The following is a 24,275-nucleotide window of genomic DNA, read 5'->3' on the forward strand; positions in this document are numbered from 1 at the left end:
CCCGGCTGTACAGGGCAGCAACTTGACTGCACGAGCCACGCACAACTCTGCAGGGCTGCCTCTACCCAGAACTCAGCTCCGGGACGAAAAGTGACGCAAAACAAAACAAAAAAAAAGGTTAAAGACTGACAATCTTTAAACAAATAAAATTCTTTCTGTTCTGTAGCAAAAGTAGTGCCAAGCACCAAAACCTTCCAGGGCTACAAGCTGTAGCAAGCCTCACAGCAGTCAGAGAAGCTGAGCACTCCTAAGACTCAGCTGCTCTTGAAAATCTTTAAGCCTCGTAGCAATGGGCATTCTTTTCTCAGAGGCCAAAGCGGGCTGGGGTGCGTCGTGGTGTCAGGGGCTCCCCCTGCTCCTTCCGCCCAGGTGTGTAGATTTTAGTAGATCTGCCAGTAAAGGACAAGAGTGATTAGTGGAGAATACAAATATTAGTGGAGAATACAATTTTTCCCTGCACCAGGAGCACCTGTGAAGAAGTTGGAATCCTCCATGCAGCTCACTGCTGCTCTTAAGCAGGCAACTGATGGCCAGCTAGTGCCAGCACCCACCTTGCGCTGCCCAGCGGGTTACGGCGCTCCTGCTCCTCCCGGCGGGCACGCAACTGCTCCTCAGCCAGAGCCATCTCTTCTTCCATGGCAGACACTTCCTCCTTGGCACGGCGGCGGTTTTCCTGGGGCAAAGCAGCAGCAGATCAGGGACTGGCAGGACTCTCTGCAGGCCCGCAAGTCTGATCCCTCCACATTCAAAAACAAAAACAAACAGAAAAACAGACCCCCACCCAGGAACAGGTATGCCGTATGCCGTGGAGCTGTGTGTAGCAGGGACCCCACTCAGGCAACATTCCTTTCCAGTGTAGTAGCCTGCTGTCTGTCTGTCAGCTGGGCCTGAGCAGGAGACTCACCTGGCGCGACTTGCCAGCATGTTTGATACTGTAGAACATGGGTCCCAGCTCTGCCAGCCACTCTCCATCCACAGCAGTGACACACTGCATGTATTCCTGCAGTGAAAGAAGGAAAGACCAGGGTAGGGATGACACCCAGCATCTGGACGCCATTGCCAGAACCATGGCAGCTCCCACCCTCCTCCACTTGCTGATGGCAGTTCCAAAGTTAGGACTTTACTCCTTCCAGACAATTCCTCCAGGCCTCAGAAGCTGCTATGGGCAGGACTTGGTGAGACTACAAAGATGTCCCACATATGCCAGGAAAATGTATCACAAAAGAGAAAAACAAGGCCCTACAGGCGACGGAGACATGTGCGGGCAGTAGACATGTGAAAGGCTGAGAACTACACCCTCCAATAGATACTACCATCACAGCAAAGCCCTCTCACCTCCCTCAAAGCACTCTTTACCCTTCCTGCTAGCCCTCAGCTCAAGTTTACCTTGGTGGTCATGACCAGCTCATGATACACAATGTAGTCTGGTGTGTAGCCCATGCCAAACAGAGAGCTCGTGGGATGCAGGTGACAGGGCATGCCTGTGCGGATGTTCACGTACTCCCCAATGCCCTGCACAGAGAAGTGTGGTTAATACATCAGTTCCCAGCAGGGGCCTCTCATCCCCCAGACAGGTACAGGCCCCTCTTACCTTCAGCTTTGCAGCTTGATGGAAGTACGCAGCACAGATGCACTTCCTGACAACATCCCAGTCAGTACCACAGGATGCTAGGCTCATCCGCTGCTGCACCATAATGTCCTTGAGCTGGGCACGTACCTCCCGCACCTGCAAAGACGTGCAGCAGTCAGATCCCTCTCTTATGTAAGGCTCCCTCCCCCAACCTCTTTGCCACAGCCTCACCTTCCGCATGGCCTTGGCATGAATGAAGTGCTGGTTGCACCACAGAGTAGAGTAGTTGTTGTTTTTCCACTGCAGATAAACATTCAGGTAAGTCAAGTGATCGCTCTCTGGGACAGCAAACTTCTCCCGCACTTGGTCACTCTCTTCCTCTCGACCCTGAAGAGTACGCAAAGAACACAGGTTAGCCAGAGGGCAGGTAAAGGCCCTAAGCTGCTGGAAGAGCAAACAGGTACCTTAGGCCGATAGAAGATGGCAGGCACAGACAACATGGAGACAATGAGCAGGATCTCAGAGCTGCAGCCCATGTCACAGGAAACAATAAGCATTTTGGAGAGTGCAGGATCCAGTGGGAACTCCACCATGAGACGTCCTGTTGATGTCAGACCACCTGCAGGAATACCGTAAGGATCCATAGAGCAACTGGACAGGTCCTCAGAGTCCCATGGGTTGGCAGCCTGCCCCAGCAGCCAGTACCTGTGTTATCCAGGGCTCCCAGGATCCACAGCTGGTACATGGAGTTCAGCATGTTGTCCTCAGGTGGTGGATCCATGAAGTGGAACTGCAGCAGGTCCTGCACACCCAGGGACTTGAGCAAAAGCACTACATTGGCAAGGTTGGTGCGCTGGATCTCGGGCACCGTGGTTGTTAGCAGCTCATTCTTGTAGGCGCTCTGGGTGTAGAGCCTGGGGAGCAGATCCCAAGAGCATGTCCCTCCCCTTCAGGCCACTGCATCCCTCTCTGAATGAGCAGCAGTTCCCAACCCAGCCAGGCCCTGCACAAGGCAGCAGCTCTGCACTCAGCCAGGCCAACGAGCAGAGCCCCAAGGAAGAAGCTCTCCCAAGGCCACAGTGCAGCCTCCCCAGCACACAAGTGCCTGGAGTGCAGCACGAGGTACACCCCCCTCATGTACAGTCTTTCCCTGGTCGCGGACCAGTCTTAAAGCAAAGCCTTGAGATGGCTGCCTTTAGCTTGGCTATCGTCCTGAGAACATCAAAGCAGCTGGCTCAGCAATGCGGAACAGCCACAGGTAAAGATTGGCAAGGTAAGATCATCTCCACAACCAGTTCAAGACAATGAACAGTTCTCCAGTGAAGAAAAAAAAAAAATAATATATATATATATCTATATCCAGATGCCAAGCTGCAGTATGGCAGGAATAGGAACACCAGTGATGTGCCTACCTGAAGCAGTGACCTGGGCCCGTTCTGCCAGCTCGGCCTGCCCTCTGATTGGCATTGGCTTGACTGATGGGATAGATCTGCAGCGCATCCATGCCTATACGGGGATTGAAAACCTGCAGGGCACAAGAAAAACAGACTGAAGCAAGGAGAAGGCTGGGTCACTGGCAAAGAACTCCATCAACCCAACCGCAGAGATGACAGACATGAACAGTCCAGGAAACCTTTGCATACCTTCAACTTGCAGTAGCCAGAATCAATCACAAACATGATGCCATCCACTGTCAGTGAAGTCTCTGCAATGTTAGTAGCAACAATGCACTTCCTCACCCCATCTGGAGCCTGCAAGAACACCACGCACCAGTCAGTTTGTTGGGCAACAGCTTCTACACCACTGAGGAAGAACCCAGAACCCAGACAGGAGTGACTGAGTGACTGGAAGTTGAAGGGGGCACATGCTTTCCGTCACCATTCTATGTGCAATACAAAAGGCATCTCTGCACCTCTTGCTCATGCCAAATAGAGTCTTCCCTACACTAATCTCCCATCTGCCCAGTCCCATCAGAGAGTACGCATCAGCACCTTCTGGAAGATCTTGGCCTGTAAGTCTGATGGCAGCTGAGAATAGATGGGCAGTACAGCAAGAGCAGGCGCCTTCTCCAGTTCCTCGAGGTGCTCCACAATTTGCTCTGAGGTTACCTAGACACAAAGAGGAGTATTAACATAAGATTGAAACAAAAAATGGGTGGGACAGTGCCTGCCCTTCCATCCAGCTCACCTCAATGTCCTCCTGGCCAGGCATGAAGACAAGGATGTCGCCAGGAGCACCAGACAAATGGACCTGCAGGGCTTGTTTCACAGCAGCCTCCACATAATCCTCTTGTGGGGTCTGAAAGACACAGCCCGAATTACAGACACCAATAATCTCACCTGCCCCATCCTGTGTGTAAGGCTGCATCACAGCATGGGTACCCCACTGCTTTCCTCTCTGTCCACTGCAGAGTGAGGTACACCCAAGCCATAACCCCCCCTCACACTGCAAACTCTCTCACATTGACCTTACCTTGCTGAAAAGAATATCAACAGGAAAAGTGCGCCCAGGAATGTGGAAAATGGGAACGTTCCCGAAGAAGGAGGCAAACTTATCTGCATCCATGGTGGCAGAGGTGACAACAAGCTTCAGATCAGAGCGTCGTGCTACCACCTAGAAAATATATGAAAGGAAGAATAGACAAGTGGCATTTGTGCATGGGTCCAGGCTACTTCCACCACTACTGAGACAACAGGACAGGATGGAGCTTCCACCATACTCTAGAGGCACTCACCACTAATGCCAGGGAAGGCATATGCTATATAGCCCGTCCAGTTATAAAGATAGTCTGACACCAGCCAAGAAAGCCTTATACCTGCAAGCATCTCTGTACCTAGAGCTTCTTAGTTAGCCAGCAAGCCTCTGGCAACACACTAAGGCACATTTAAACCCTCAGAACCAAGGATCAGGATGTTTGAGCAGCAAGTGCAGTCAGAGATGTGGGAGCCTCTTCATTTCCCTTTCCCAGGCCTGGGAGAGAAGCACCACCTCTGCCGATATTCTGCACAAGGACCAGTTCACGCGCCCTATGCCACTGTCTTAGAATCTTCCTGTAGCCCAACTTGCACACACCTCCCGTAACAGGCCAAAGAGCACATCAGTGTTGAGTGAGCGCTCATGCGCCTCATCCATGATGATAGCACTGTAGTTGTCCAGGTCAGCCTCTCGCAGTGACTCACGAAGGAGGATCCCATCTGTCATGTATTTGATTATCGTGTTCTCTGACGTGCAGTCCTCAAAGCGGATGGCATAGCCCACCTGGGAGGGCAGAGATATCAGCAAGTCTTCACCAGCCCTGTGCACTCACTGCCAACAGGCTGCACCCTCGCACGTGCTGCCAGACTCACCTCCTCTCCCAGACGCACTCCCATCTCTTCGCTGACCCGCTTGGCAACGGACATGGCTGCCACTCTGCGGGGCTGGGTGCAGCCAATCATGCCGTAGTCTGTGTAGCCGTCCTCATGGAGGTACTGTGTCAGCTGAGTTGTCTTCCCACTACCCGTCTCCCCTACCACAATCACAATGCTGTTGTCCCTGAAGAAAGGGAAAGAGTATTTCTTCGTACACCACAAAGAAAGACTTTTTCGTTTGCAGCTCTGGTTGGCCACCCAAGAGTTGTCCTGCTTTAGCAGGAGAACTGCCATCAACCAGACAAAGCAATTTTATTTTATTTTATTTTTTTCTTCTGAGGGTACAACTTCAAACAGGTCCTCTATCGAGGAAAAATTCTCACTTGGGTTCCAGTGATGTAAGCCAGTGCCACAGGGTTGCACTAGGACCAACTGCCTAACAACCGTACCTGAGGATGGAGAGCAACTCCTGCTGCACAGCAAAGATGGGCAGATATTGTCTCTGCTCCAGGATTGATTTCTTCTTGGCAAACTCACTCCTTGCTTCACTTTTTTCTTTCATGTGTTCAGCAAACTTCTGCTCAGTCCTAAGGAAACACCAGAAACCTTAAAACTGTCTCTCCACACACTTTGCTACACCTATGGCCCCATCACCAGCTGAACAGGAGCAATTCAAAGGAAGGATTACTTGTAATCCACTTTGCCATCTTCTGTCACCATCTCATCCTTCTCCTCCTCTTTCTTGATTCCCATAATGTCTCCCAGTTTTGTGCCTGCCAGCTCCCAGTGTTTATGCTGAGCCTGGGAAGGCAGAGAGCAGTGTAAGTGCCACAGTTGGGACTGCAAAAATAATTCTTCTGCACTCCTACTTGTAAGGCTAGGAAAGCATTTTAGCTTCACATTTCCTTAGTGCTACGAGAGAGAACACACATCCCATTCCTACATCAGGTCTCCCTCTTCCAACTGAACTGTGACAGACCTTTTAGACACTGGTCCGGATACAGACACTTCAAGCACAGGATGACCAACAGCCTCCTAAGACAATGGTTCCAGCTGCTGACAGTTCCATTAAATTTGCACTTACATCTACACAAATGTGAACCAGAGATAATCTTCCTGCTCTCAACAGGTACCCTCAGGTACTCCCAACTTTCTGTTTTCTTTCACCTCTTGTATCAGGAGGTCAGCTTCTGCCTTCATTCCACTCGTAGTACACCTGCCTCAAATCCAGCTCAGTTTCTGTTTACAATGTATCTGTGTTTTAACCACCACTATCACATAAGCCTTATAGAAAGTCTTTCTATTAGGCACGCACCCACAGACTAATACACTACCTTACTGCATGCTCCTCCTCAAAACTCTTTTGTTGATACAAGATCTCCCCTGCTGCCACCCACACTAAATGTTGTCCATCTGAGCTACCCTGTATTCTTTCACCCGTTCTCTTCTTTCATGATCCAAATGTCGTTTGGATCAAACTTCTCTGCACAAGTGCACAATTTACGTCCCAGGCAGTGCCTGAGGAAATCACATCACTACAGCTGCTTATGAGACAATGCAATGAACTGGGCTACCAGGATATCCCGGGTCACAAACACACGGTGGACATCTTATCACCGCCACCAAGGCCTGTGTTCTACACAGCCCCAACAAAGGCTGTGAAGCCCTACATTACACAAAGTCACGAACAGCGGGGCAGTAGGACAAAAGGTCGTAGCATACCCTCTTACGCTCCTTCTGCTCCCTATGCTTGCGCACCAGCTGGCTGCCTTTCCGAGCTATGATGGCCAAATCAGAAGTGGCATCTTTGACAGGGATGACTGGCTCTGGCTAGAGGAAAAAGGCATTGCTTCAATACAGACAGCTCACACCTGTGAGGCTCCCTGCCATTAGAACCTTCAACCACAGCCCCTACCTGCTTGGTGAAGACTATCCTCCCATCTAGGAATGGAGGCACCAGGTTATGCACCAGCAGATGCACTTTGGCTGAATTATCCTCTTCAAAATCTTCATCCACTTCAATCCGATGAACTACACCACTGGTCAGCATGCGATTTGTCTCCCATCGCTCGTTGTCCTGCAGGAAACGAAATATCAAAGGACTTTAGCTATTACTTTCCGTCACCTAAAACTCAAGAACAATCAAGAGACTCCTTTACACCTACCCCACAGTATATACAGCTCAAAGCAACTGCAAGGCAATAAATAAGGCAACACGGCTTGCTGCAAAGCACTACAGGACTGTGACCAAGTCATGATGGCATAAAAGTGAAAGCTAAAAGCAGGAAGCTGCTAAAGGCAAACCTGTAGCTGATTTGCAATACACACCACGGTTATGCCGCATGGCTTCAAGTACTGAAATGATCTAGGGCTGCGTCTGCTGGTCTTCCTTCCCCCAAAAGGGAAAAAGTCTAGAGCCCCACAGATGAAACTAAGCAAGCCTGGAACACGTATAACAACTAACACTGAAAGTTCTAGCCCAGGGAACCCAAAAACAAGCACATGGAAAAAACAAACAAACAAACAAAAAACAAACAAACAAACAAAAACAACTAACTAGAAGCAGCAGGATACAGGAAACACAGACTGGCCACACAAAGTATGTGGTTAACAGAACGGTCTCCAAGAAAACAGAGAGCAAACTGTCCACAACGCCCCAGCTACACACTGAAAGCCAGAAGCCTGGAGACAACCCTGCTCTTATGCTGAGATCGGCAGCCCTGAGCATCTGGAGCAACATCAGACAGCCCCAGTAACATGGCTTCTGCCTCTGTACAGCAGGAGCACAGCCCCCTGGGTTCCAGCAGCCTGGGACGCTGTGACCAACTGCAGTCACTAACTGAATTTTGCCCCATGCAGGAGATGCACGGCTGCACTTTCCAAGGGAATATAAAAGTTTCCCTGTGAGCTCATTCAGCCTGGGCCAGGACAAAGACTGCCTTCTTTTCTCTGAGGGCAAGGGCTCAGCCCACCCCACCAGCAAGCAGGTCTGCACACATTCAGAGCAGCCAGCTCTGCATCACGCCCCCACCTCATTGATCTGCCGCCGCTGTGCAGAGATGCGCTTCTGCTTCTGCTTGTGCAAGTGCTGCTCCCTCTTCTTCACATACTCCTCGGAAGAGTAGGCCAAGGGGTTGTGAAACTCGTCGTAGCCCTCGTCCATCATGTACCAGTCCCGGTCAGCTTGCTGGGAGGGGAGGCACAGCGCTGAGCTCCGCTGCCTGCTCGGGCTGTGCCGGGCCCCCCGCCGCTCCCCGAATGGCCGCCGGGGGGAGCCCGCCCGCCGCCAGCGGCCCCGCGGCACGGCTCTCCCGGTGCCCTGGGGCCAGCGGCCGCAGCCCGGAGCCCGGCGTTCACCGGGCGCCCAGCTCCCCAGGCTCCTACCCGCTGGTCGTCCTCCCACTGCTGCCGTTCCTCCTCTGTCTCGAAGGCGATGCCTTCCTCCCCGTCCTCACGCCGCCCTGCAGAAGGCAAGCTGGTCAGCGGGCCCCCAGCCCCGCCAGACTGTCGCTTGTGGAGGGAATCCCACAAAACCTGCCCTTGTGCTGCACAGGGGAAGAGGACTCGGCCACCGCCCAGCCTCGGCAGTCCTCTGCAGACTCCTCACCTCTGCCCCTGGACAGCCGTGGTGTGGCCCCCAGGTGTCTCCGGTCGTCAGCCCACTCGTTATACTTGTACGACGGTGTGGGCAGCGGCGTCTTGTCCGAGCACCTGCTTCTTACAGACCTGTGGGAACAGCACAAGGAAGGGATCAGTGCCTACAGCACGGTGCTAATCTGACACACACCCTCCTGCCCTTTCTTGCAGAGCGCTGGCTCGCAGCCACACCCCCAGCTGCCGATACCTGTCCCGGTCCCTCCGATCTGTGTCCCGCAAGGATGATGCCCGGTGGCTGCGCTCTGAGTCCCGATAGGAAGGTGTGGGGGACGGAGATTCCCACTGTGAGCGGCGGGAACTGCTGTAACCACTGTCATCTTCCTCCCAGCTGGAGCGAGACGGCGTGGCTGCATCTACAAGAGGAGATGATGACTGACCACCAGTGTTCACACCGTGGCCTTAGGCACCTGCAGCCACTTTCCACCTTCTACTGCAGAGCACAGAGGGCACCCATCTGCTGTCCCTCTAAGAGAAGGAGCTGACACACCGACTCCAAGGAAAATTGTCAGAGGAACACATCTGTATCTCACAGACCCAGAATGAAACTCACTGGGCAGGGATCAGCCAGATCTTTGCACACAGCTGGCAGATCACTCCCAGTCCTACATCCAGGAAGAGCCAGGAGTTTTATGCCTGGTCTAACCGCAGGCCTTAAAAACACCAGATTTGTTACTCACGTTCATCCTGACAAAAATAGCAGGATTCCCAAAAAAAAAACACGCCCTTTCCCATTAGGTTTTACGTGAGAACTCTGCCAAGTCCCACTCCTACCTTTAGGACGATGCCTGGGACTCTCTGGTTCGCTTCTCCTGCTGCTCCGTTCCGATGAGCCGTCTCTCTCTGACCTGCTGCTGTGATGACTTCTGTCCCGCTCCTCTGGAGAGGGAAAGTACGATCAGATGCCCTGTGCACAAAGAGGCTTCCCAAGCCTACCCTAGAAAACACCCTGAGCACCAGTCAAGGGCAACAAAGAGGCTAAGGAACAAGCCCCACATCACTAAGCAAGAAGAGTCACAAATATCTCAAACTGTTACCGCGGTCTCGTTTACGATCGTGGTTCCGATCCCTGCTGCGCTCCTTCTTCCGTTCCTTTTCCTCCTTGGAGGACGCAAAGACACCATGCTCACGGCGGTCTCTTTCCCGCTGCCGACTGCGTTCCCAAAACTCCTCGCTGACACCTCCTGTGTAGGAAGGTGTTTCCACATGCACGGAACGATAATGCCTGGAAAGGCAGAGCAGAAAGAAAGGTTACAGAACTGAGGAACAGCTAGCCTTTCACTTGTCTCCTGTAACTCTAGTCCTAGTCCCCGCAATAGCAGAAGCCTATGGTTGGGAACGCTCGCTCCACCCTTTGCTGGCAGCCCAGTGTGCCTGCCGCTGTTTTCAGACAGGAGCACTTCTAAGGAGGCTGCTGCTTCCAGGTGTCAGGGGGCAGGCAACGACACGGACAGGACACCTGGTGCTTGAGGGCCTGACAGCACCTAAAAACACTCCCGGCCATCACGCCTCAGGGATGGCACCAGCCCGGGAGCTGTTCTGGGCCCCCTCAGGTCCCTGGAGACACCCGCAGCCCTGCCGGCCGCACGGAGCTCACAGCCCCGAGGCGCTGCGCTCCCACACGCGGCCGGTGCCCTGGCAGGGGCCGTGCTGCCGCGGAGGCCTCAGGGCACTCACCTGTCCTTGCGGCCGCTCCGGGCGCTCCGGCCGCCCTCCTCCTCCTCCTCGTCGTCCTCCTCGGGGCTGCCCGCCTCGTCGCGGCCGTCCTCCCAGTCCCTGTAGGAGCACACCCGGGACCGCTTCCCGCCGGCCGCCGCCTCCTCCTCGCGCTCCCGCCGCTTCTGCGCCGCCAGCACGTCCAGGCCCAGCAGCGAGGCCCGCGGCGCCGGCGCCTTGAAGACGTGCTGCTCGGCCGCGGCGCTGCGCCCCCGCAGCACCAGCCCGCCCGGCCCGGCCTCGGGGCCCGTCCCGGCCAGCCGGTGCAGCGACCGCTCGCCCGCCTCCGCCTCCGCCATCGCCGCTACCGCCCCGCGCCGCGCCCCATGGGGCCTGGGGGCCGCGGCCCGAGCCCGCCCCGCCCCCGGGCGCTCAGCGACCGCGACCTCGCCCCGGTCCCGGCCCCGCGCACCACGGCCGCGGCGGCGGCACCCCGCGGGCGGACCGGCAACCACAGAGCCCCGCGGCCGCGGCACAGAGCGCCCCCGGCGGACTTCCGGCGGGGCGCGGGGTGACGTCACGTGCTCTCGGAGGCGCGGCCGGAAGAGAGCGGGCGGGGGCGCGGCAACGGCGCCACCCGAAAAAGCGCCCCCCCGGAAACCGCGGGGCACGGGCCTTGCTCAGCAAGGGGAGAGCCGGCTGCCGGCAGCCCGGGGTCAAGCAGCAGCTGCTGCCAGGAGGCCCCAGAGCAAACAACCCACAGCCTCCAGCACTGCGAGTAAGCAGGGCTCTTCCCTAACAAGTGACAGGGCGCAACCGGGGCTGTCTCCAAGCTCCAGCAACAACAGGAGGAAGCAGCTCCTGCCTCCTCCTGAGGGCACCGATCAGGCACAGGGCTGCGTGGGAGGGCCTCAACGACCAGCAAGAGAGGCACGGGGGAGAACAGAGAGCAAGGATCCCCCTCAGCTGAGGAGAGCCATCCCCTGGAGTCTGACCAGCCCGAAGGGCATCCCCAGAGCAGGACACAGGACCAGGTGAGCCAAACGTTTATTGACACTCAGGCAGGACCTGGGGAGCACGGGTTTGTAACAGCACGGTGTGCAGAGCAGGGCAGGGAGGATGGACCCTGCTCTGGAGACTGCACTGCAGGAGGACCCAGAGCCAGCAGCACAAGCTGGCTGCAGGGTCCCTGGCAAAAGGGACACCCATCACCGCACAGCTGGGGAACCAGCCCACAGGAAAGCCCTGAGCAACTGCGGCAGCGTGGAGGTCCCTTCCCCTGCTTCCCACCAGTGCAGCCCCAGCTCCACGTAGCACTAGCCCTTCCCAAGGGCCCAGAGCAGGACCTTGTCTTGGTCCCAGCCTGCCCACGCTAGAAGCATCACAGCCGTCCTTGCTTTGCCACGCTTCCTCCTGGCCAGACCTCGGTCCTGCGATGCGTCAGCGCTGGTGATCTGCTCCAACTGCCTCCATGACACTCTTGAAGCCCTGCTCCCTGATCAGAAACAGCGCGTGATGGCCTGGCTGGCACAGCCCCGCGGCACCAGCACGCAGCTGCCCAGAGCCTCCAAGGCCCCAGGGGGGTGGCCGGCCCCTCCCTCACCTCAGCAGCTCCTCCAGCTCACGCTTCACCGCCCCCACCACCAGCGGCCCTTGGTACACGAGCGCCGTGTACAGCTGCACAAGCGAGGCTCCGGCACGGATCTTCTCCAGGGCGTCACGGCCGCTGCTCACCCCACCCACGCCGATGATGGGCACCTGGCCTGCGGGCAGGCAGGGGGGCAGGTGAGCGGGGCGAGGCCAGCACACGCCCCCAGTCCCGCCCTGCCCCTACCTTGGGTGAGGGCGTACATCTCCCTCACTGTCTGCGTGGAGAGCTCCCGCAGGGGCTTCCCACTGAGGCCCCCAGGCTCCAGGCGCTGCATGCTCTGGAGGCCCTGGGGCCTACTGACGGTAGTGTTGGTGACAATCAGGCCGTCCACACCTAGCTGAGGGACGCAGCCGTGTGAGGACCCATCTGCTGCGAGCAGCCCCTGAGCCTCATCCGTGAGCTGCCAGGCCAGCCGGGACTCCCCCCAGCACTGTGCCCAGAGACAAAGCAGCCGCCACTGACTGCACAGTCCCTGGGGTCTGCTGGGATGCATGCAGCTACTCGAACACTGACTACAGCCAGCCAGAGCTGCTCGTCTGCCTGTCCCTTCAGAGGTCACTCATCAGGATCACCAGCATCCTGCCCCACGCTGAGGCCAGGCAGGGGGTGCACAAGCCCAGCTCCTCAGCAGCCTCCCCTTCCCACTGCCGTTGTGCCGCCCCCGTCCCCTCACCTCGCACACGACGCTGGCTATGTCCTGCTTGTCCTGCAGAGTAAGGTCTGGGGCAATCTTCACCAGCACAGCTGGTTTGTGTTTGCAGGGCAGCGTGTCCCTCTCTGCCAGCACCTGCGGGGTACACACAGGGACACGTGGCAGTGTGTGGGGGACACGCACCTCCTGCTCCGGGCCAGGGGGACCGTGTGCACCCGCAGCCACAGGGACAGACCCTGTTGTCCCCACACTGCACCACCCATGGGACAGGCACCCAGCAACACGGCCTGGGGCACACAACACGCATAGTTGTGGGGCAGAGGCAGGACTGCGGTAACTCCTGATGTCATGGGATGCTCCTTGCAGGAGCAGAGCAGAGGGCAGTGCCTCGCTGTTCACCTGCCCTTTGCTGGAGTACAGTGCCCTGGAGCACCCAGCGCCAGCCCATGGGATCAGTGGCCGAGCAGGGGACATCTTGGTGGCTCTGCCCACTGCCCCAGGGAGCCACACTCCTCCCCACGCGGGGTCACCCACCTTGGTCAGCAGGTCCCGCAGCTCAGCCTTGCCCTGCAAGTCCCGCAGCCCTGGGGTGTTTGGGCTGGACACATTCACAACCAGGTAGTCCGCCAAGGGGCCCAGCACTCGGACCCCAGCCACGTAGTCAGCTACAGCATCTGCAGAGCTCTTGTTCTTGCCCAGGTTGACTCCGAGAGGCATCCCCGCTAGAACACAGACACATCTGAGCCAGTGCAGCAGGACCAACCACCATCCGAGGGGCCAGAGGACCCGACAAGGGAGGTCCCATACTAGCTAAAAGCAATGTGGGGATAAACAATCCAAGAGTTTGATGGGGCTGGGACCTGAGACTGTCCTGCAGCCCCAGGAGCATCACTGTGGCTGGCATGGTTAGCACCTCCCAGCACTGCAGCCTCCAGCTGGGCCACCCAGTACAGGCTGCCTATGGAAACGACCCAGATGGGGCCCTGTTGACTTTGGCTAGTCTCAGCTGATGCATCCATCCCCAGGCAGCAAGCAGAGCCTCTACTGCAAAGGAACGGGCACAAGAAAGGTGCTTGGTCAGAGCCTTGAGAGCTCTTACTGTCTAAGTACATGTTGCCTTGGCCAGCTCCTGGACGCTGCTCCAAGGCACTGGCATTGTACGCCTTCCCTGACCTGCAGCTAGCTGGAAGACCCCCAAATCCACCCTGCCAACCCCCAGAGCAAAGGTTTACAAGCTTGTCTCACCATCAGTGAGCTTGCGCTGTGTCTCCTGGCGGGCCCGCAGCCTGCGTTCCACTGCAGCGTGGCCGTGACTGTTGAATCCATACCTGGAACAGAAAAGACAAGGTTCAGGGCCAGGCTGGTGCACCACACGGGACACAGAATTGTGAGGAAGGCTCCACAGCTCCACTCAGTGCACCCAGTACAGCTGCAACCACAGAGCAGAGGACGGCGCTGGGGCCACCCGAATGCCTCCCCACACCGCCAGCCCGTCCCGTCAGCACCCGGCCGGACACCTTGCGCGTCCCCACCTGTTAATGACCGCCTCGTCCTCCAGCAGCCGGAAAACCCTGGGCTTGGGGTTCCCCTCCTGGGGCTCGGGTGTGACGGTGCCCACCTCCACGAAGCCGAAGCCCACCTTGTACAGCCCGTCCACGGCCTCGCCATGCTTGTCGAAGCCAGCCGCCAGGCCCAGCGGGTTGCGGAACCGCCGCCCGAGGACGCGCACCTCCTGCGGGGCAGCGCCGCCTGGGGACACCGGCCCGGCCCGGGGCCTCGCCCCCGGCCCCTGCCCCGCACCGGGAGCCTCCCCGCGGGTAGCGGCCCCGCCACCTCCCCCCGCCCCCCCCGAGGCCGCCCCCGAAGCCCCGCCGGCTCCTCCCCCCATCCCGCCGCAGAGCCGTACCAGCGCGGGGCCGTCGGGGCGCGCAGCCGGCAGCAGCCCGCAGGCGGCGGCCCTCAGGGCCAGGCCGTGCGCGGTCTCCGGGGGGAGGCTGCGCAGCGCGGGCAGCACCACCGCCTGCAGCCGCTCGTCGCCCGCCGCCAGCGCCGAGCCCAGCAGCAGCCCGCAGCCGCCCAGCGCCGCCGCCAGCGCCCGCAGGCGCCGCTGCGTGAGGCCGTCAGCACCGGAGCGGGCACCGGCACCGGGACCGGCCCCGGCCCCGAGCCCGGTACCGGGCCCCCCGTCCCGCTCCCGCCGCCCCCCGCCCGGCCCCGGCCGCTCACGCGTAGCGGCGCCGCCATCTTGCCCGGCCCGAGGTGTGCAGCGGAACTTCCGGGAGCCCGGCCCAGGGATTGGCGGAGGCCGAGGCGGCCCAGCCAATAGAAACGCGGAGGGGCCGGGCGCGGGAGCCCCCGGGAAGCCCCGCCCCCTCTACCGGCAGCCCCGCCCCCGACCCGCCCCCGCGGCCAGCTGGGAGCGGCCCCCCCGGGCCCCGCCGCCCGCCCCCCGCCACATCCCGCCGGGGCCGCACAGGTGCTGCAGGGGAAGGGCATCGCTCCTCGCAAGGGTGCTGCCTGCCTCGGCCCCCAGTAGTTAAATCTTACCCAAGGGACTTTTAAAAAAAAAAAAAAAAATCAAGAAAATCCCCCTCTCCACACGCACCATAAGGCAGTGCAGGGCACCTCGAGGCTGACACTGCCCTGGAGCCCACACACACACAAGGAAGCCTGGTGATCTTTCAACCTTCATCACCCCTCTCTGGGGAAGGCAGCACAGCTGCTGCGGCCGGCCGGGAGTGGCAGCCACAACGTCCAACACGGGTTTCCTCTATAGCTACCCGAACTGGTGCAAACCGTTCCCTGCTTCAGTCTCACAAGGCTCCCCACAGTTCAACTCCTGGAGCAATGACTGGGAAAGCTGCAGCATTTGGTTTAAGTACAGCAGGAAGAGAGCTCAAAAAGGAGTGTTCGTTTGAGGTTAATATAGGAAACCGATTTCAGGGGGGAGTGTTTTAGAGAGAAGTTAATCACAGCTCCTGCCCTTCTCACAGGAGTTAGAGCCCACTCAGTCTTAGGTTTTCTTCTTTAGCTCCTCAAATCTCCGAGAAAGATCATCAAAGTCAATGTCTTCAGAGGCAGAAGAATTGGTGCCAGCAGATGCTGTTGGCAGTGTGTCCGGCACAGAAGGTAACTCAGGCAACACAAAGTTATCAATGGTATTAGGAGGTCCAGCTCTTGGTTTTGGAGAAGGTTCTGACTTGGGTCCAGGCCCTATTTAGAATAAAAGGAGTATCATTTCACCTCACTCATAATCACACTCATTAGGCCAAAAAGAGACACAAAAGAGACACAGAAACACACGCAAGAAGATCCTGCAATCAAAAAGGCAGCACCAATGACCAGTGGTCACACAGCTCCAACTGCACTTAGGCTCAGTGGGGAAAAGGTTTATAAGACCGTGACAGACCTGGACTGGTGACCCCACCCTACAGATGTACTCAACTGCAGAAGATGGGCTGCACCATGGGGATTCAAGTCCCAGTTTTCTCCATTCCAACACCCCCTAAAGGGACACGTAGGTATCATGTGCTCCTATCACCCAGATGTCAAACTGAAGTGTACCAATCCCAGTGCAATGGCAGGCCTACCTCCATCATTCATACACCACCACTTTCCGAAGGACTCCATTACTGTCAGAAATCCTTGCTGGAGCTGGCAAGGGTTTACTTACTTTAAAACCTACTCTGCCCATATCTGCTACAGATTATAAGTGCTTTCAAAGCATACAGAACAGAAGCACGCTGTACAAAGCTGAAGAAATTGTGACCCAATTACGATACATGAAGCATCTCAGAAGCATGTAGGCAGAGGGACAGAGATACCAACTCCTCCTGCTAGCCCTGCTGCACTGCATGCGGCCTCAACGCTGACGCTAATACAAGCGTATCTACCTCTCAGGGCTTACTTCTTTATTTCTGTTCCTGCAAAAACTGTTATATAAAAGTATATTATCATTTTAATCTGTTGCTTGCTCATTTTATTCTGCAAACTGATGAGATAAGCTGAAGGCCTAGTACTGACGCCAAAGTCAGACTCTAGTTGTTGAGTTTCCCAGATCCAATGTGTTTGAGAATACTCTCCACTTCTGCCATAGGCTTCTCCCAACACATTTTGAAAGCAGGATTTGAGTCCAGTTCCACACATTATTCCCTATAATTAAAGTTCACTCCCAGGGATGCTAGGATATCCCAGCCTTACTCACAGCCCCAAACCACCCCATGCCTCTTGGCATACTCACCAGCCACCGGTGCAGAAGCAGCATCCTTGTCAGCGTTAGGCTCGTCAATCTGAAACAGGCTCTCAGTTACTATCATTCTTTCCCAGCAGGCACAGAATCCCCCAGCTGTACAGGCACAACTCGTGCAAAAGCAGCCACACTCATGCACAGCAATGCATATGCCACACCTCCCCAAGAAGACAGATAAACCCTTGCTTCCAGCACACTCCGAAGAATCTGTATCTCTTCCCAAGAAAAGGAGGCAGTGCTTCCATTTCCCTGTCCCTCCTTGTCAATCAAAGCAGCTTAATTGGCCATAATTTGGTACTAGATAAGCAGCACATCTACTACCAGGTCTAAACATATTTATCAAGGACAAAAGCTGGAGAAGACTGCCCTCTTCATCCACGTAAGCACAGCAACTGCTTCCTTTCACAAGCAATAGATAAGCCCTTGCGATCAGCAGCAACGTAAGAAACGATCTCTTCAGAAGTCTTGAACCCGCTAGGACAAAGGCCCACAGCATGGTCAGTTTTGCTGGAAGAACTCCTCCTTCCTGCTGGGCTGCAGTCAGTGCCATCTATCTGCACCTAGCTGACAGCTGCTGTACCTGTGCCTGCATCTCCTGGACTCAAAGGTACGCACAACTGTTGGGCTATACTTGTTGCTATTCATGGCATCGCAGAGACAAACATGTCACCAAAAAAAAAAAAAAGATATGATCATGAACTGCAACAAAACCAAGCATGGAAAGCAAACTCCAGACTCCCCTTTTTTCTCCCCGAGGACTTAGAAAAGTCTGGGAAAGGAAGAGTGCTTAAATGTTCTTCAGCTGGGTCAGCCAAAATTTTCATCCAGACTACCTATGTATTAGTTCAAACACCATAATGAGACAGACTGAAAGCGATAAACCTGTCACGTTACAAAAATAGGATCCAGGGTCTCTGCTCATCAACTGTTTATCATCGTTTTAACAACGCAGTAAAAATAAACCTTGGCTTTCCTCTGCAGTTAAAATACACAGAGGAATGAGGAACTTCTCACAAGACTCTTTCTCATCACACACACCCAGCTATTCACCACACCCAAAGCAATGCCGAGCACCACCCCAAAAGCTCCAAAGGTCGATAGCAACGTGCTTAATGAATGGCTTCCACTGCCCTCCTCTCAAGTTTCCCTCTGCTGCCCACAGCGGTGGGTGATTCAGCTCAGGCACTTACAGATTCGTATGTTGGTGGGTTTGCTGGAATTGGTGGCGGATGAATGTTAGTAAAAGGCTGGTAGGTCCCCACCGGCAGGCCACTGAAGTTCTCCTGTACAGAGAGAAATTGAACAGTCACGCGCCAGCCAAGTCACCTGAGAGCCACCATGGGACACAATACATCTACAGCTGCTACGGGAGTCAGAGAAAGTGGTAGTTTAAGGTAACTATCCAACTTGACATAGATTATGCTCACTAGGAACAGATTCTCAAGTATTAATCAGACACAGTCACCTGCAGCCACTGAACAGCACTACAAGTTATTCTAAAGAACCATCACGAGTAAACACTTCATCCCATGCAGTATTATAAATACCAGATAATAAAAATGTGGAACACTCTGCCTTAAGCATTCTTGAGCCATCTCTCCTGAGTGCAACACCACAGAATGGGAAGGAACTCTCTATGGCTCACCGAAGGCTTTGTATGTATTACCCTTACTTGTAAAACAACAGTGCCTCAAAGGTCTAGACTTAGAGCAAGTCCTCAGATTATTTATGCCTGGGTCTTCAGCCTGCTAACGGTACTTGGCCCAGATTTTCCATGAAAAACACCACATTGCTGGGTCTTTATTAAGATATCAAGCCAACCCACTGTTTTGCCACTCCCCAGATATCCTGTTAACAGCCAAGAAAGGTGCTCTTTCAGGCTTCTGCCTTCCATTCCCACAGCAAATCATCTCAGAGCCGCTGGCCTAGTCCCCTCCCAACTTGGGTCTAAAGGCAAGGCACTTCTGCATTTTCCTTTGCTGTTCCCATCCCATAAAACTCACTTGATTTCCTTGACTGAACCTTGGCACGCTACCAGCCTACCAAGTTCAAAGTGCTGCTCCAACCCCAAGACAAAAGCCTGACAGTCAGAAGACTGCCTCAGGAGTTAGGCCTGGACTCCTCTGGTCCCTGAATGCAGAGGGCTGGCTGGAGAACAGTGGGAGGAATCTCCACAGTCAAGAAGCAACGAGAAGCTTCAGCTGTGCTGCCAACAATTTCCATCTCACGCAGTTTCACAGTTACAAGATGGCCTTCTGACACATCACGCTGTCAGGTACAGATACTTCCCAATCGGCAGGGACAGGGCTAAGCATCACAACCAGTCCTCCACAGAAGAAAGGCAAGCTCAAACCAAAGCCACTTACCGGTCCCTTTGGAGGTGGATAGGAGAAGGGTGGATTTGGTGATGGCATGGGCATAGGCATCGGCACTGGCACAGGCACTAATCCATCAAGACCAACCAGTGGGGCAGTAAATCCACCACCTCCTCCCCCTCCATGGCCGCCTTTCTTCACATCATCTGTGAATCCCACGTCAATCAGATCTGCCGCCACGCCTGTAGGGGCTTCAGCCTGGGGAGGGAAGAAGAATCTCTTTTCTGATCACAACCCTCTGAACAGCATTAGATGCAGGTTTTGTCTCTGGACAAGATGGGACAAAGCCAGAAGGACAGAATGGACAGCAACTGCATTAATGGAAGTCAGAAGAGAGACCAGACTGCAGCATGACAACAGCCATATGCTACAGTATGGGAAGTAGCAGGGATCCTGCTATGCTAGTATGCTAGGACTGTACAGAAGGCATCAAAGCACAGCTACCACCAAGTTTGGTGCAAAGCTTCAGACTGGTGCTCTGAATACCCACCCAAATACTAATGGGAAAATTCCATCACAGTAACACAGAAGAGAGCTACAGACCTGCAGTGCCTCACTCACCATCACCACCGAGTCAGGCTCGTAGGGCACATTGTAGTTCTTGGCAATCTCAATGAGGTATCTCTCCACCAGAATCTTGGGTGGTGCCTCCACACTCAGCTTGTGCATCAGCTGGAACACAAGGGTGCAGAGATGCTCACGAGGAACGGGGCAGCACAACACAGCCGGGCTCTGTCCCAGCCAGGGCCACCTGCCGTGGGGAGCACAGCGCAGCGCTGAGGAGCCTTTCCTCCCAGCACAGCACTGCCACAGGGGAGCCTGCTGGCAGCCACAGGGCAGGGCTCCCCACGCTCTGAGCCTCTCCGCCCACAGGCAGCACAGGCAGACCCCACCTGCCAGGCACCTCAGCACCACGCTCCTGTGCTTCAAGGCCAGCAAGCCCCAGCAGCGCAGCTGTCCCACCCCACCCTGCAGCGAGCCGCAGGCATCAGCCACTGGCCACAGGAATAAGTGGCAGAAAGCCACAGCAGACAGATCTGTTCTGCCAGCTGAAGCTGGCAGTAGCTGTTCTACCAGTTCATTACCCTGTCATTAACTGTTCCGATCTGGTTTGTCCGGCACAGCTTCCCGTACTCCTTGCTGTATTTGGCACACAGCTGGTCAGCGACCTGCAGCAGGAGAGGAACTCTGGGAACATGCACAGCCTTGCTTTCCCCCAGCCACACGTTCCACGTTTCCTGCAGCCCCACAGCTCTCCCTGCCTCTATTTGCTCTCATTTCTGGCACCAAGAGAGCCCAGCTCATCAGCCTCAACTGTCCCTGAGGCTCCACGGTTCCTTGTAGAAATGAAACCTGGGCCGGGGTCTCCACCTGCAGAGCTGGTAAGGTTACGTCCTTTGCCTTAAAGGCAGAGTCCCGGGAGAAAGCTTCCATCAGTTTCTCACAGTGTTACCCCCACCCTGCTAACACCTCTCAAACAACCCTACTCACAATCTTTAACTCAGCCACTTCTGACTGGAGCCGTGGTGCAGCCCAAATCAGTGTAGAGACCGCTTCTGCCAGGCCGGAGTCCAGCTCCCTAAGGACAACAGAAGTCTTTGCAGCCCTCAACCTGCTCAGCTTTTAAGTCCCCGACCTCCATTCCAAGCTCCAGAGACTTCCCCATCTGGGGAAGAAAAGGCCTCTGGAGGCCCTAGGACACCGGGACAAACACGGGTGCCATTCTGTATCCCAGGTGTGCCCCCAGCAGTTCCATGCCCTGAGCCCAAGGGGCCTGGACCCTCTCCCACAGCACACCCTCTAGTCCAGAGCTTACTTCATGGACTGAATCAAGCCAAAGCGGGCTAGCAGCAGATCGCAGTACAGCTCCAGGATCTCCATGGCCTCCACGAGGTAATCTTCACGGATGATATGTTCCACACGAATCCTGGCACGCTCATCTTTCCCAGCTGCCAGATAATCTGCAATCTCCTTCCTTGCCTTCTGGGCCAGCTCAGCTACAACACATATCCCAAAGCCAGTCACTGTGCTGCCAGAGGTTGCTGCCTCCAAATCCCCCCGCAGCCCCCACCACACATATCCATTACCAGCTTCTCTCTCTCCATTGAGCCTCTGCAGTGCAAGACACGCAGCCACGGCTTAATGGAGCCTTTGTGTCTCAGTCCACGCATACCAACTCACAGGAGAAAGGGCAGTGGGCTTTTGCCTGTTAGAGACACTTCTACACCTTCAGTTACCTTGCAGAGTCGATCAAGACCATGGGGTAAATCTCTTATCTACATCTGATCAGGGCAGAGCAGCCCAGGTGGGGAGAGACATGCACAGGAAATTCCTCACTGCGCTACAGGCACAGAAGGCCCAGGAGATGGTCCTCTGGGCAAAGTGGACCATCCCTCACACACAGCCCACAGCTGTGACCCCGCACACCTTGTCAGCTGCACTCTGACACCTGCCAGGGAGCTGGATGGAGGCCGCACCACAGCCAACCTGTTCCTCTGGGGACCCACGCACCAGGGCAGAACACAAGGCCTGGGTCCAGCAAGGAAGAGCAGAAGGCTACTCCATCCTTGGCCCGTGAAACTCCCCCGACCCCAGAAAAATCATCTTCTCAAGTCTCCTGAGCCCCAAAAGCATCCTGGGTCACACCTACCCCCTCAAATACTCACTCTTCTTCTTCTCCAGCAGTTTGAGGCGATTGATGACAAGGCGTAGGTTAACTCGCAGGCGTTCAGCTTTGAATCCAGAGCCCAACATGATGAACAGGTTCTGTGGGAGAAGACGAGAAGGTCATCAGCACCAGCAACCGATGGTCACACCAGAAGAACACTGGTTACTGCTTTACTCAGAAAAACATTAAATTCAATGAAGGCAAATGCTGGTTCCTAGAAAGGCGACTGATGCTCCGTGCTTGTCAGCGTTCAGGAGGCATTTGGACAACGCCGTCAATAATATGCTTTAACTTTTGGTTAGCCCTGAAGTGGTCAGGGAGTTGGACTCCACCATCATTGCACTTAACAATTCTATCCTACGTGTCCAAATGAACAGCTACCTGCTATTCCTGAATCTGCTTATTTACAGATGACTGGGCCTACAGCACCACCGTTCCCTTTCCCACCTTACAACATTGCACCAAACCAAGGCCAACAGCAAACAGAAACTTCCTGAATATTCCCCTTCTGACAGACTGCACCTCAACCCCAGAAAGAGATGGGAGATGATAAAAAAAAGTGCCTACTCCATAAAAAGGTACAGGGCTAGAAAACATACCCTAAAACGTAACTTTGAAGGCCTGAGTATATTCAATTTGGATAGCTAACGCTAGCCACCAGCATACGGTAAAATTTTAAGAACTGTGATTCTATGTTAGATTAACACCCAACAGCAATAGTCTGGGAAGAAAAATGTGAGTTCAACTCAGTAAGGCGAGCTACACAGCATTTTGAGGTTCTCTATCCTAGATTTCTTTGAAATGCAAATTAATATATATATATATATTAATTATTAATATAAATATATACTAATTATTAATATAAATATATATTAATTATATATATATATATATATCACATCATCAGTAGCAGTAAGTATTAAACAGCATAAATAGCAGAAGACATGCTTTCACTCATTTACTTTGAAAAGCGAGACAAGTACACCAATGCCTGGAGATGCCAGCACAACAATCACACAGTCAGATCCTGTCCCTCCCTCCAACAAGGAAACAGCATTTTTAAAGAAGCACACAGGTCAACTGCAATTGCCCATCTCTGTCATATTAACGTGCAAGCCATAGAACAGCATGCAATTAGCCTGAGAACTGTGTAAACTAAGGCTGTGAACCAAGCTGACAGTCCTACCGTCAGGAGGAAGCTCTGTGTTCTCCCCACACTCCTCCTGTTTCCCAACCCTTGCTCTGGCGTTTCTCCAGTCTCTCGTGAGCCAGCTGAACTAATCAGTTGTACAGAAAACTAACTCATAAGAAACTTTACTACAGCACTTTGTTACGACAAGAAATGTTTGTCAGAAAAATCTTCCTTAAGGGTTTTCGCATTGAAAGACCTTGGCTTGTACCCGAGGGGCACGACAGAGCAGACTTCTGGATAGCGATAATGTTTTTGTACGTCACAAGTGGCTTGTATACAGTTTACTGCTTCCTAGCGTGCACCGAGTCTATTTAGCTGATCTCTTCGCACAGCGGTACGATTATCAGCGATACACGGAACCAACGAAACCCAAAGAACACTGATACAGAAAAAGGTGTGAGCTTGTCTGATGCCATGGAAAGTTTTGCCCTTCCGTAACCTGAGCCTCCAGCCCCGCAGTAACTCCGCAGCTCCAAGCAGCAGCCTCGGCACAAGCCGCCCCGTCTCTGTACGAGTAAGCGCCTGTTCCAAAACCCTTCCCGCTACCGCCGGGCTGCTGACAGGCTGCTGAAGGGCTGCTGAAGGGCTGCCCCAGCCCGCATCGCCCCGGCCTGCAGGCGGGCAGCGCTCTGCCCTGCCTCCGCCCGGCCCGGCCTTCCCTCGGGCATCCCGGGACGCCGCCGGGGCGCTTTCTCGGGGCGCTGCTCGGCCAGCGGGGCCCGGCGCGGCTGCCCGATGGCCCTGCCGAACGGCACCGGCCCCGCTCGCGGCGGCAGAGACCAGGAGAGAGAAGGAGAGAAGAGAGACCCCCCTCCGCCCCGCCCCGCCGCCAGGCCCCGCTGCGGGGACGCCTCACGGCAGCGCACGCCCCGGGCCCATCGCCCAGCCCGGCCCGCAGGCTCTCGGGACGAGGCCCCCTCCGCCCCGTCAGCACGGCCCCCCCCCCGCCCCGCCGGGCCCCCCTCCCGCCGCTCACCGCCGTGCCGCCGCGCAGCCCGCACGCACCCAAAATGGCGGCCGGCCGCAGCGTCCCCCTCGCCGCGCGGAGCGATCCGCGGGGCCGGCACTCCCCGCAGCCGGCCTCTTACCCCGGACACGACCGAGCGGGCGCGGTGGCTACGGAGAGGCCGCGCGAGCCGCCCTCCGCACTGCTGCGGCGGAACCCGGGGCGAGAAGCGGCGGCGGCACAGGAGGAAATCGCAGCGCCGAGGGACTACATCGCGGGGCGGAGGAACACCCTCGAGGGGCGGTGCCTTCG

At 55.6% G+C, this 24,275-nt stretch overlaps 3 protein-coding genes across 7 annotated transcripts; all 3 read right to left on the minus strand.

The window, feature by feature from the left end:
• Window positions 1–123: 123 nt before the first annotated feature.
• DHX38 (DEAH-box helicase 38) lies at window positions 124–10,794 on the minus strand. The gene is made up of 26 exons (XM_082770032.1): window positions 10,252–10,794; window positions 9,612–9,799; window positions 9,349–9,453; window positions 8,765–8,930; window positions 8,528–8,646; window positions 8,305–8,381; window positions 7,952–8,107; window positions 6,836–6,997; window positions 6,643–6,750; window positions 5,609–5,721; window positions 5,370–5,507; window positions 4,918–5,104; window positions 4,643–4,828; window positions 4,043–4,183; window positions 3,758–3,868; window positions 3,562–3,678; window positions 3,214–3,321; window positions 2,983–3,095; window positions 2,276–2,484; window positions 2,035–2,189; window positions 1,802–1,957; window positions 1,592–1,726; window positions 1,387–1,512; window positions 905–1,000; window positions 552–673; window positions 124–389 (listed from the first exon to the last, which is right to left on the minus strand). The coding sequence occupies exons 1-26, from the start codon at window positions 10,587–10,589 to the stop codon at window positions 305–307; spliced, it is 3,717 nt and encodes a 1,238-aa protein (XP_082626158.1). The 5' UTR covers window positions 10,590–10,794; the 3' UTR covers window positions 124–304.
• Window positions 10,795–11,260: 466 nt separating this feature from the next.
• Window positions 11,261–15,237, minus strand: DHODH (dihydroorotate dehydrogenase (quinone)). Of its 3 annotated transcripts, none has more exons than XM_082770035.1 (9): window positions 15,139–15,237; window positions 14,440–14,640; window positions 14,066–14,265; window positions 13,779–13,861; window positions 13,068–13,255; window positions 12,555–12,668; window positions 12,065–12,218; window positions 11,834–11,993; window positions 11,261–11,718 (listed from the first exon to the last, which is right to left on the minus strand). In XM_082770035.1, exons 1-9 carry the CDS (start codon window positions 15,223–15,225, stop codon window positions 11,547–11,549), a joined length of 1,359 nt encoding a protein of 452 aa, XP_082626161.1. In that variant the 5' UTR covers window positions 15,226–15,237; the 3' UTR covers window positions 11,261–11,546. The 3 variants fall into 3 exon arrangements, with proteins under 3 accessions (XP_082626161.1, XP_082626159.1, XP_082626160.1); XM_082770033.1 differs by lacking the exon at window positions 15,139–15,237 and adding an exon at window positions 14,760–15,112; XM_082770034.1 differs by lacking the exon at window positions 15,139–15,237 and adding an exon at window positions 14,760–15,108 and having other exon boundaries at window positions 11,261–11,725.
• Window positions 15,238–15,542: 305 nt separating this feature from the next.
• On the minus strand, window positions 15,543–24,255 carry IST1 (IST1 factor associated with ESCRT-III). 3 transcript variants are annotated; one of them, XM_082770038.1, is made up of 10 exons: window positions 24,106–24,255; window positions 21,824–21,923; window positions 20,974–21,154; window positions 20,649–20,736; window positions 20,243–20,326; window positions 19,719–19,829; window positions 19,149–19,355; window positions 17,973–18,065; window positions 16,774–16,822; window positions 15,543–15,746 (listed from the first exon to the last, which is right to left on the minus strand). In XM_082770038.1, the coding sequence occupies exons 2-10, from the start codon at window positions 21,909–21,911 to the stop codon at window positions 15,547–15,549; spliced, it is 1,101 nt and encodes a 366-aa protein (XP_082626164.1). In that variant the 5' UTR covers window positions 21,912–21,923; window positions 24,106–24,255; the 3' UTR covers window positions 15,543–15,546. The 3 variants fall into 3 exon arrangements, with proteins under 3 accessions (XP_082626164.1, XP_082626162.1, XP_082626163.1); XM_082770036.1 differs by having other exon boundaries at window positions 24,023–24,246; XM_082770037.1 differs by having other exon boundaries at window positions 23,994–24,246.
• Window positions 24,256–24,275: the final 20 nt, after the last annotated feature.

This window comes from Aythya marila, assembly GCF_965140915.1.
Source record: "Aythya marila genome assembly, chromosome: 12".
Classification (NCBI taxonomy): Eukaryota; Metazoa; Chordata; class Aves; order Anseriformes; family Anatidae; genus Aythya; species Aythya marila.

What these genes read in the sequence shown, in the direction of transcription:
- DHODH (XM_082770033.1), bottom strand. Translation starts at nt 15,029, where the DNA reads ATGCCCTTCCCCTGCAGCACCTGTGCGGCCCCGGCGGGATGTGGCGGG. An exon ending in GACGAGGCGGTCATTAACAG is followed by an intron (nt 13,862 to 14,065) that starts GTGGGGACGCGC and finishes TTTCTGTTCCAG; the next exon opens with GTATGGATTCAACAGTCACG. An exon ending in GAGCTGGAGGAGCTGCTGAG is followed by an intron (nt 11,719 to 11,833) that starts GTGAGGGAGGGG and finishes ATCAGGGAGCAG; the next exon opens with GGCTTCAAGAGTGTCATGGA.
- IST1 (XM_082770038.1), bottom strand. Translation starts at nt 21,911, where the DNA reads ATGTTGGGCTCTGGATTCAAAGCTGAACGCCTGCGAGTTAACCTACGC. An exon ending in ACTGCTGGAGAAGAAGAAGA is followed by an intron (nt 21,155 to 21,823) that starts GTGAGTATTTGA and finishes TATGTGTTGTAG; the next exon opens with CTGAGCTGGCCCAGAAGGCA. An exon ending in GGCTTGATTCAGTCCATGAA is followed by an intron (nt 20,737 to 20,973) that starts GTAAGCTCTGGA and finishes TGTTGTCCTTAG; the next exon opens with GGAGCTGGACTCCGGCCTGG.
- DHX38 (XM_082770032.1), bottom strand. Translation starts at nt 10,589, where the DNA reads ATGGCGGAGGCGGAGGCGGGCGAGCGGTCGCTGCACCGGCTGGCCGGG. An exon ending in CGATCGTAAACGAGACCGCG is followed by an intron (nt 9,454 to 9,611) that starts GTAACAGTTTGA and finishes TTCCCTCTCCAG; the next exon opens with AGGAGCGGGACAGAAGTCAT. An exon ending in ATCAAGCTGCAAAGCTGAAG is followed by an intron (nt 1,513 to 1,591) that starts GTAAGAGGGGCC and finishes TTCTCTGTGCAG; the next exon opens with GGCATTGGGGAGTACGTGAA.